This window comes from Pleuronectes platessa, chromosome 9 (assembly GCF_947347685.1).
Source record: "Pleuronectes platessa chromosome 9, fPlePla1.1, whole genome shotgun sequence".
Classification (NCBI taxonomy): Eukaryota; Metazoa; Chordata; class Actinopteri; order Pleuronectiformes; family Pleuronectidae; genus Pleuronectes; species Pleuronectes platessa.
Window position 1 is genome coordinate 20,238,181 of NC_070634.1, and position 11,243 is coordinate 20,249,423.

At 44.0% G+C, this 11,243-nt stretch overlaps 1 protein-coding gene and 1 long non-coding RNA gene across 3 annotated transcripts in view; one reads left to right on the forward strand and one right to left on the reverse strand.

The window, feature by feature from the left end:
* Positions 1–10,968, forward strand: part of LOC128448089 (microtubule-associated serine/threonine-protein kinase 3) — a 28,921-nt gene extending 17,953 nt beyond the window's left edge. Inside the window, exons 11-27 of one of the 2 annotated variants that reach the window (XR_008339703.1) lie at positions 871–962; positions 1,388–1,596; positions 1,741–1,879; positions 2,369–2,501; positions 2,629–2,794; positions 3,164–3,265; positions 3,523–3,645; positions 3,869–3,981; positions 4,232–4,398; positions 4,610–4,731; positions 4,847–5,047; positions 5,281–5,507; positions 5,686–5,808; positions 5,905–6,041; positions 6,446–6,630; positions 6,755–7,927; positions 8,835–10,968. Coding sequence is in view for 1 of the 2 variants with exons in the window: in XM_053430640.1 (XP_053286615.1) it covers positions 871–962; positions 1,388–1,596; positions 1,741–1,879; positions 2,369–2,501; positions 2,629–2,794; positions 3,164–3,265; positions 3,523–3,645; positions 3,869–3,981; positions 4,232–4,398; positions 4,610–4,731; positions 4,847–5,047; positions 5,281–5,507; positions 5,686–5,808; positions 5,905–6,041; positions 6,446–6,630; positions 6,755–7,842 (3,327 nt within the window). In the remaining variant the exon portion in view is untranslated. Of the gene's footprint in view, positions 1–870; positions 963–1,387; positions 1,597–1,740; positions 1,880–2,368; positions 2,502–2,628; positions 2,795–3,163; positions 3,266–3,522; positions 3,646–3,868; positions 3,982–4,231; positions 4,399–4,609; positions 4,732–4,846; positions 5,048–5,280; positions 5,508–5,685; positions 5,809–5,904; positions 6,042–6,445; positions 6,631–6,754 lie in introns of both variants that reach the window. The other variant, XM_053430640.1, reaches the window with a different exon arrangement.
* Positions 2,616–6,962, reverse strand: LOC128448091 (uncharacterized). Its single transcript, XR_008339704.1, has 3 exons — positions 6,402–6,962; positions 5,290–5,612; positions 2,616–4,985 (listed from the first exon to the last, which is right to left on the reverse strand). It is a non-coding gene; the product is annotated as an uncharacterized LOC128448091 (long non-coding RNA).
* Positions 10,969–11,243: the final 275 nt, after the last annotated feature.

Genomic DNA, 11,243 nt, shown 5'->3' on the forward strand with positions numbered 1-11,243 from the left:
GAATTTACGGGAATTAACAGGAATTAACGGGAATTTGTATTTAAACTGTATTTACCTAGTCATATACAGACATAAATATAAACATTTTGTTTTGTCATAGGCGGATTTGGGCCCTGAGGAAACTTTGGGCACTTGACTATATGCTTCTGGATCTTTGTGTCATTCTTAACATAGGTCTTTGCACAGTATTTGCAAATGTACACAGCCTTTCCTTCTACATTGGCTGGGGTGAAATGTCTCAACACATGAGATAGTGCACATGGCATTGTTCTGTAGAATAAGATGAGAAAAAAGCTTGTAAAAAAACACTAATGCAATGCCAGAGATATAAATAGTTGGCCAAACAATTGGAATCGTCTTTAAAAATATTTTACAATTCATGGATAAATGAATAGAAATAGGCTAGATGACAGATGAACAATCCTCAATCAGCATGTTAATATATTTTGTCCAGTAATATCATTGAAACTTACCTGACTATTCCTGCACACTAAAGCAGGCCTCAATAGCCCTGCTGTAGTGTGCAGGATGCTGGGAATTATCTGTGAACGAGAAATGGAACGTGCAGGGTTGAAATTCAACATGCAGCGTGTGCTGCATTCCATACATCTTTAAAATAGAGTTTTGAATGATGTTTTTATTGCTCAAAGTTTAGTTTGCGTATTTATTTATTTTTTTCAAAATTCCCCAAATTCCCGAGTTCAATATTCCCATGGAAAGTTTCCGGAAAGTTTCCGGAAATTTACAGGAAAGTGTCCACCCCTTTGCAACCCTACTTATGATTTTATTGTAATAATCTGATTAATTGTTTCAACTGTGTCTACTTGTGAACTGTCTTCTAAGCATCATGTTTGTGCGTCCTCTCTTCAGAATAAGGCTCCACAGACTCTGACACCCACACGAAGGAAACCTCTTGAAAGGGATTTTGAGACAATCAAACTCATCAGTAACGGAGCTTATGGGTAAGAAGAGCTAGCCACTGTTTTAGCTTCCGTAGCACTGTTTCCAAAAGATGTATTACCTCAACCAAATGGGGTTATGTTGTCACCTGCGTTAGTTTGGGAAAAGGATAACGCAAAAATGACTCAACGGTTTTCTATAAACTGTTGTGGAGGTGTGGGGGATGACCCACAGATGAATCCTATTATTTGGGTGTGGATCCAGGATTGTTTTTTTCAGCCGACTTTAACACTTTGAGATACGGTTTCCAACATTTTCATTGATTTTTCTGATAATTCATGGGTCTTGATTAAAACAAATCAGGCATGTTCAGGGGAATGCTATTTGTGAGTGTGCAATGTGATGCCGAACCTAATACAGTTCCAAAGTGAATTTGAATGTGGTTTTATCCTTTAATAATATTGGGTGTAATGTTGTATTTTGATAGGGCTGTGTTTCTGGTCCGCCACAAGGAGACCCGCCAACGATTTGCCATGAAGAAGATAAATCGTCAGAACCTGGTCCTAAGGAACCAGATCCAACAGGCTTTCGTGGAGAGGGACATCCTGACCTTTGCTGAAAACCCCTTTGTCGTCTCCATGTTCTGCTCCTTTGAGACACGACGCCATCTCTGCATGGTCATGGAGTATGTAGAAGGTAACGTCAAGAGTAGGCTGTTGAGTTTTCCATTCAAAGTAGTTAGTTCTCAAGAAGAAGGCTTAAGTTTGAGAAGCTTGTTTCTGAAAATATAAAGGAGGGTAGCCCCTGTGGTTTTAAGGTTTTCTGCTTTTCTCCTTAAAGGTGGAGATTGTGCCAACTTACTGAAGAACATGGGTCCGCTACCTGTAGAAATGACAAGGATGTACTTTGCTGAAACGGTCCTGGCTCTGGAGTACCTTCACAACTACGGCATCGTGCATCGGGATCTCAAACCTGACAAGTGAGAACACAGAACTATCACCTCACTCCTGTTTGAGATTTGTACATATACTGAGTCTTGCATAGCTCTGAATCAGCTCTTGGAATTTATTCAACTAAATGTTATTAAATGATTAAATAGACATCTGATCGGTGATTAGACAATCATGCCGTTGTGTTAACTCCCCGAAAATACCCGGAAGATTTTGTAAATTTGTCTATGTTTGTCTTTCACATGTGAAGAACACAGCAGTTTGGAGGTCAGATGTGTTCATTGCAACATGGACATGACTGTGAAATGAGTAGTGCATGCAGGAGGCAGGACATGAGGCGTAAATTATGTTGCGAAAATCATGTTTTTCATGAATTTGACCAAATCACCAAAAGCTCTTGAATCTCATTGTTTTTCAAGTTCAAATCTTCGTCTGCGTCTTCAATGTGTATGGTTCCTTTTTTTCATCCCTGCCTATGTTTATGATCGACTTCCCTTTTTTCTTTTTACACGCACCAGCCTATTAATTACATCCATGGGCCACATCAAGCTAACAGACTTCGGCTTGTCTAAAATTGGCCTCATGAACATGACCACCAACCTGTACGAGGGTCACATGGAGAAGGACACAAGAGAGTTTGAAGACAAACAGGTGAGACACTTCAGGAAAAATACAAAACCTCTTCGTACATTGCAGGACCATTGGATTTGTGACAGCTGTGAGGATGGAAGCAGTTGTTTCTTTCTCTCACCTGTGTTGGTTTTATTTCTTTTCGCAGGTTTGTGGCACTCCAGAGTACATCGCCCCGGAGGTGATCCTCAGACAGGGCTACGGGAAGCCTGTGGACTGGTGGGCGATGGGGGTCATCCTCTATGAATTCCTGGTCGGCTGTGTCCCGTTCTTTGGAGACACGCCTGAGGAACTTTTCGGTCAGGTGGTCAGTGGTGAGTGATGAGTTGACAAGCCTCGAGAAAAAATTTACCAGGGTTACTAGACATGTGATGTCAAACGTAGAAAACAGAAGCTGAGATCTATGTTTTTCTAATATAAAATGTTCCCATTATCACAGAATGTAGTTGATATTGCAGTGTTAGCTAATGTAATTAATTAGTTTTATTTATTACTTAAAATGTTTAAAATAAATTCATATAAATTAAAAGAAATGTGTCATTGCCAGCTGGATTCTGTATAGATTTCCAAACATGCTGCAAACAGTATGATAAGACCTTTACATATGCATAAGCTGTTTTATTGTTATTTACTGCTCCTTAGTTTTTGCTCCTCTCACGTACTTATATTTGTGTGATTTGCAGATGACATAATTTGGCCTGATGGAGAAGATGCTTTACCGTCTGAGGCCCAGGACCTGATTACCCGCCTGCTGAGGCAGAGTCCCTTAGACCGACTGGGAACCGGTACGGCTGAGGGCGTTTTATCCAAAAATCTAAATCCAATGCAAGATATATGTAGCTGGTGGGAAGATAAAATAGTGACTCCCTCTTCAACACATTAAGACCTATATTAAACTTTATAAAGAACTTAGAGAAAAGCAAAATTTAGAATTGATAGCAATTGGAAAAAGAAACACATGATGTATGAGAGGGCATTTTATACAATATTTATCACCGATCATGATCCATTGTTCAACTGACGGTGAAAACTGTGTTTGCAGGTGGAGCTCCAGAAGTCAAGCATCACCCCTTCTTCCTGGGCCTGGACTGGAATGGTCTCCTGCGGCAGAAAGCTGAATTCATCCCTCAGCTGGAAGCAGAGGACGACACCAGCTACTTCGACAGTAGGTTACAGTTGAGATGATATATAATGTCTTCCAATTAATACTGCAACCTGACTACAGACTTAATGAGGGATTTCTCGTGCAAATAAAACAAGCAGCGCCATTGTGCAGCATTTTCTGCAGTGGCTGATTGACAACATAACACACAATGAATCATAGATAAAACTACTAAAGACTCTATTTGTAAAAGATTTCGAGCTTCATTTTTTGTATCTGTCTTCAGCTCGATCAGAACGCTACCATCACTTGGCGTCTGATGAGGATGAGGAAACCAACGACGAAGAGTCTTCCTTGGAAATCAGACAGTTTTCTTCCTGGTCGCATCGCTTCAGCAAGGTAAGGACTGGTAGATGATAAGGGACGTGGAGGTTTAGAGAAACGGGTACTAAAGAAACTCGCAGGGTTATTTCTATGTATATTTACAATGTTTACTTGAGGCATATTTGAAAGGTAAGAAATTACCGATGTTAATTTAGTGCTAACAAGGTAGACCTCCAATATCCTGACTATGCCATAAAAATCATCTGCAAGGTCTTCAGTACTCAGGCCCTCTTCTTCAAAACATCTCCCTTGTTTTTCGTCACAGGTTTACAGCAGCACAGAACATCTGGCGACACCTTCCAACCTAAGTTTCTCCTCCGACCGTAGCCACAGTGAGGATAAGGAGGACCGCAGGGACATGGGAGGATTCAGTCTCTCCCCAGGCCCAGCAGATGGCAGTGTGGAGCGCAGACATGCTGAACGTATGGCAAGGTGGGCACAAGTAAAACACAGTACATCTTCCTAGACGTCATAACCCGCCTTGATTCCACATTTTCTGTGTTATTGTTGTACACCTTAAGAAAAATGTAGGAAATGAATTGTTCACAAGTCCATCGATCATTCCCTTGAATGTGTGTGAAAACAGCAAGTCATTGAAAACAGAGCGTTGGTGTGATCACTTGTCCAACTGGTCTGTTTGTAGCCTTCGCCCTCGAGCCTCCTCCAGCTCCTCCCAGTCTGAGAGGAGCCCCAGCCCTCTGGTGATGAGCAGCACCCACAGCCTGGAGACGATGCCTCGCTTTGCCCTCTCCACTGATGACGAAGGTAAATCCAGAATGATCCGTTTCCCTGCATGTCTGTTCACATTTACCAGTGATTCTATTAGAAGTGTGACCAGAGCATTTTCACATGTTTGCCCTTGAATCTGTGTAACCTGCAGCCGAGGTTGTCGTCTCCAATCTTCGGAGGATCAGGATTCGCAGTAACAGCACCGGGGCCAAACACTCATCCCCCAAGGAGCCTGTCGGCCCTCGGCGCTTCGGTAACCAGCTGGATACACCAGATAGACAGAGGCTTCCCTGTGGAGGGAAGGTCCCAAAGTCAGCGTCCGTCTCAGCCCTGTCTCTCATCATCACTACAGGTTCGGAAGGCTTTCATCACCAAGTCCATCAGAATTGACTCGGCAGTTATCAGAAATCAAAACCTAGATTGGAAAGCTGCTTTCAAATAGAATATCATGGACAAAAGCTTGAAAATGTTTTTAAACTATATTTATTTACATTTAGATGAATACAAGCTGCTCTTACTGTTTTTTTTACATGTCAAATTTATTTGGTCAGCAAGTTAACAAAAACCGTTGTGTTTTTGTTGTAGATGACTCACCCGGGGGCCTGCAGCCAAGTCCCATCTCCCCTCGCTCCCTGTCCTCCAACCCCTCATCTCGTGACTCATCACCCAGCCGGGACTTTTCCCTCAGCCCTGGCAGCCTGAGGCCGCCCATCATCATCCACACCTCTGGGAAGAAGTTTGGCTTCACCCTACAGGCCATCCGCGTGTACATGGGCGACAGTGACTTCTACACAGTGCATCACATGGTGTCGGTGGGTGTCTCCACAAGATCTAAAACTGATTTGACTCACAAACACACTGCGTAGCTCGTCATTGTGTGTTTTACATGTTGTATCTGTTGCAAGTCTTCTTTTATTCTGATGAAGATAAAGCAGAGGAGCACGGTATAAAAAGGTGGTAATGTAATATTCTGTGTTTCTGTTTTTAAAGAGTGTGGAGGAGGCCAGCCCAGCGCACCAGGGCGGACTCCGCACTGGAGACCTCATCACACATGTGAACGGAGAGACTGTCCAAGGCCTGGTCCACCCTGAAATGATAGAACTTCTACTGAAGGTACAACAGCGGTCATAATTTTAAAGTTTAGTTTAAGTTGCATCCTTTGTCCTTAATCAAAATTAATGTTTTTATCCATTCCGTTGCGATGAGCAGAGCGGCAGCAAGGTGGCGCTTCAGACCATAGCGCTTGAGAACACGTCAATCAAAGTCGGTCCAGCTCGAAAGACCAAACACAAAGGCAAGATGGCTCGTCGCAGCAAGAAGAGCAAGAGGAGAGACAATTACGACAGGTGAGAGTCTGAGCATTGGTTTCCTCTCACTCACTGCAGTGTTACTCATCTGTTTACTCAACAGAGCAGCAGAAAAACTCTAAATTCAGTCATCTGTCTCCCTCTAGTTTCACACACTGCTAAGTCAAATCCAAAACAACTTGTAACAACTGTACATTGATTCACTATGATTTATCCTGTCTACCACTGGGCTTGAAATTTCCATCAAGTCTCAATTTATAACTCAAAGGAAAAGTGTCAGTGACCAGCTACCCAACACGGTGTGAAAATGCATTTTGATGCTGCGATAAGAACTGGATTCACATTATCTTAAATGCTTCACTGGGTCATTAGAACACACAGAGTAACCCCTGAACTCACTGAACAACACAGGATCAGATCTCTGACTCTTCCTTCTCTCCAAGGCGACGAAGCATCTTGAAGAAGCTGTCCAAGCAGAGCACGGTGATTCACAGCAGCCGCAGTTTCTCTTCTGGTCTCCATCACTCCGTTTCCTCCAGCGAAAGTCTTCCAGGCTCCCCGACGCACAGCCTCTCCCCCGGCCCTTCCACACCGTGCCGTAGCCCTGCACCCGACCATCAGGCCTTTGGTGAGTTAAGGGTTGTCGATGTGGAAAGTTGAGGGCCCCTCGACATAGATAAGTCGAAGGATCAGGAGAGAATATTTTGCAACTTGTTGTGGAAGTAATTGAAACTGTCTTCACTTCTTTCCAGAAACGAACTCTCCTCAGAGCACATCTCCATGCTCCAGCTCCCCCAGTTCTCCTGCCGCACACATCCGGCCCAGCTCACTCCACGGCCTGGGCTCCAAACTCAGCACGCAGCGCTACACCAAGGTGGGCCGCCGCAAGTCCACCAGCAACATCCCTCCCTCACCTCTGGCCTGCAACTCATCATCTTCCACCCAGCCCCTTTCACCACAGCGCTCCCCATCCCCGCTGCCAGGCTTCGCTAAAAGCCTCCACTCTTACCACGGCAGAACCCTGTCACCACCCACCATTGTTCGGCACATTGTGCGTCCCCGCAGTGCTGAGCCTCCCCGATCCCCGCTGCTGAAGAGGGTGCAGTCAGCTGAGAAACTGTCAGGAGTGTATCACACAGAGAAGAAGTCGTACGCCCCACGCAGGCACACGCTGGAAGTACCGTTTTACGGGGAGGCCGATCTGCAGTGTGACTCTGAGGCAGAGGGCACCTGTGGAGGCTCCTACATGGGGGCCGAGCACAGCAGGCTCGTGGGCTACATGGGGAGCCAGCGGGTGAGGGACTCTGAACGATCTGAGCAGCTGGTTGTGATGAGAAAGCTCAACCTATCAGAGCGCAGAGACTCCTTCAAGAAGCAGGAGGCAGTGCAGGAGGTGAGCTTTGACGAGCCGGAGGAGAAAACCAGCACCGCGGTCAGCGTGACCACCACAGCACCAGGAACCCAAACACAACTTAAGCAGCCGCAGCAGCACAGGACGGCATGGGTGCTCACCCGACCCCAAACAAGTGAGAAGGTGGAGCTGGAAGTTCCGGCGGTGAGGAGGTTTACGCTGGTGCCCCAGATCGCCGTGCAGGGCTCCACAGAGAGCGAGGAGCAGGACGAGTGGGAGGCGTGTTCAGACAGCGAGGAAACCACAGAGAAGCAAGAGCTCGAGATCAGTGTCACTTCATCTCCGCTGCAGCAGGTGGGACGTCCTCTGACCGAGTCAAGCTGCAGTCAAGACGCAGAACCCACTTCCTGTGGTTCTCACATCGGGGCGTCAGCAGAGAAGATCGAGTGCAGAGAGGAAACTCAACAAAAAGGGCAACAGAGAAAGTGACGCCTCAACACTTATCTCTCATTTCAGCTGCTCGTTTCTCTTCTTTCAAGTGAAACGCGTGTCATTGCTGTATGAAGAATCCCAGGTGGTTGTTTGTCTGAGCCAGACGAACTGGAATCTGAACTCTTTTACAAATGAAAAGATTTTACTTGAATTGTTTTTTTTTGTTTTTCTTTTGTAAATATCAAGGACGTTCTGGTCGTATTTATTACATTTGATGAATTAGTAACAGGGAATGAGGGAGCCTCTCATTGGTTGAGTTGCCGAGGCTCAACGTTTTTGTATCCATAAAATGTGGCTTTATGTCTTTTGACTGGATTTTTTGCTATAAATGTCTATTTTTTAAAACAATAGTTATGGCACTGAGTAGTTTGATAAAGCTGAGCATAACTGTTGCAGGACCAAAAGGTACGAGAAGTGTCGGTTCCTTGTTCCCCCGTTCAGTCTCTGTTTTAAATCTGAACCGTGCAGCTTCCAGTAGTGTAAATCTGCTACAGTAGGATCATAGTCTTCATATTCGTAACAATGACTTTTAGTTCACACTGTGAGAAACTCGTCATTTCCTGATAAACTCCGTCTGAGAGTACAGATCAGCCTTCCTTAGCACTACATCCTTCAGAACAAGCATTAACACAAAAGCTACTGGGCTTTAATGAAGCCGCAGTAAAAATGATTCAAGATCGCACAACTGGAATTCTTCCATTTTGCACTTTCACACTCCATAATATCGAGTTAAGTTTGTCTGACAGAAGACGACCAGGACACTTTTTGTTGCCAGGGTTTCTCTGGGAAAGTAAAGTACTTCCTGTGACTTCTTGATCACGATCCTCACAGTGTGAACTCATGGTGGCAGCTCCTTTTTGTGTAGAACGTGGAAACCAGTCAGAGCAGGGTAACGCAAATTACCCAGGTGTGACTTTAAAGTCAAATCTGTTTTGTCTGCCATATTTGTGCGTCCTCTAAGCCATATCTTCTTCTTTTTTTTTTAACAGCTCATTTGTGTTTCCCAAGTTTGTCATCTGCAAATATCCCAGTCTTGTTAACGTCTCACGGAGAATGAAGATGTCAGCCTCCACATCTGCTTCCTGCTCACCTTTTGACATGTGTGCACACGGACTCTGTGTCTCAAACCCTGAGCAGCCAAATCGAGGTTTACATCCTCTTCTTAGCCTGGAGGGAAACACAGGAATATCTTTCTGTTTTTGTTTTTTTTACTTGTGTTATAGTGACTTCACATTTTGAAAAGTGTTGCATCCTTTAGCGTTTTGTCTTCTTCTCCCCTCACAAGCGTGTGAGAGACACCCCTGCCTGAAACGACCTTTTCCTACTTCATTTACTGTGTAGTGATGTTTACATCAGGTGGGGAAAAATGCACTAATGTAGTTTGACACGACTTTTGTAACCGAATGTTGAAGAGGGATGCATTTACACCGAATCCAAACCCAGGGCTTCATTGAACAAATGTTTTGTGTCTTTGTATTGTTCAAATATTAATGTTTATTTTGATAACAAGGTTGTGTATAATTCCTAACGTGTTGAAGGTCTTGAGAACGCACGATGATAACTTGTGCCGCCGGGACTTTGGGGAAGTCTGCTCTGAGGGATTGGGCTCTTTTGAACAGAACACCTTGTTTGGATTAGTGTTGCACATCCACTTAAGCCGGGGTTGTGCTTAAATTTGTCCCCCAATACAAAAAATGAGTTTTGAGGTTGATTGTCTTATCTGTCAGTGTCTGTTGCTGGATTTTGTACTGACCTTATCTCTGTTTTTTATTGCATCATTTTTGTTACTGTGGTACTTAAGCCCCCTCGTCCACCTTAAGAAAACTCCCCTCCTGTTGTCGTGTCAGTGAACAGCACAGACAGATCCCCGAACGGTTCAGTCATTGTTGCAGCGTGACAGAATTGTTTACAATGAACAAACATGCTATGTACTGTATGAACATTTTTATATCCTTTTGGTTGTACATGATGAAACTTCTCACGTTAATACCCTTTGAAGAAGACGACACTCGAGAGAGTTGCATATCTGTTTTTGTCTTTCTTTCAAGAAACAGTCCGTGAGGATGAATTTAACACCAAGCTGAGAATTGTTCAACAACTTTACATGCACTAAGGTGATGACTTCTCAGCTTTTAGAAAGGAGAAAGAAACTCTTACCTGGATAAATGGACGAGGGAGAATCCGGCTTTTCAGAGAAACAGAGTGATGGTCCTGATGTTTACACATGTATGCTGGTTTATAGTGTGGTTTCTATAATGTGCGCATCTGAATGAGAACATCTTCAGAAATCTCATTAGTCCAGAGATGAACTCGTGTATGTAAGATAATAGGATGCAAGTCAAACTACAAGGGCACTCCGTAGAGCACAATACCTCCGCCAAGGGGTGACAGTTCCCCTATGAAGCTACTTTTAATTCACTTAGTCACTCAAAGATACCAGCCCCCTAAACATGCTTGATGTTTTTCATCAAGCTCCATGAATAATTCTCTGAGAAATTAATGGAAATATTGGAGAAAAAAAATCGTTTGTGGTTCCGCACCAATTGGATGGGTCCTTAACTGACCCATACGTGATCCTGCCACCAAGTGTCTTCCAGTAGATTATTCGTAATGCTGCTAAAATACAGAACCTCTTCGGCAGAGGTAATACCACAACTAAAACCACTGATTTCCGACACAGGAAGAGACAAACCATTGAAAAGGCTGCAACCCTTAAGAATTCGTTGAAATTAGGATTCTGATCAGTGTCCAGTTGCATGTTAAACATTTTTTTTTTTTAAATCATATTCGTACCTATTAATCCCTTTGAAAAAACCTGGTTCCTTGCGTGAATGCAAAATGTTGCTTTGCTCGTCTCTCCTGGTTGAAAGTCCCGTGTCAGAGCAGCTTCAACCACCAGAGGGCAGCACAACACTCAGCTGGTGTTAGACTCAGGTCTTTACAGAGCAAACTGGCAGGTCCGACTGTTGTACAAGTGCATGTGTTCTCCTGTGGACTCTTCTGTTCAGTGCATGCTGCATGACACAAGCACACATCTGTAATACTTGACTGCATGGTATACCGGCGTGGTCGCCCCGTACTGTGTTTTCTCGTGTAACAAATAAACTTTGTATTTCTCTTTGACTCGTCTCAAGTCGAGTTTTGTGGATTGCTGCAATGGATCATGCATTGTGGGTAAATTCTGAGCTCATGTCGTCACCATCGGTTGGATTAGTTGTGTTAACATATCATGATGACGAGGGTAAATACAGACGCTGCATGCATCACGTAGCTTTGTATGCAGGAGCATTAAGATGGACATTAAGTGGACAAACGCATCTAGTCCACTTGGTTTGACATGGTAAGTGTGTCTAAGCCTCATGTTCAAACATTTACTGAAGCAGAACAGATTAAGTTTT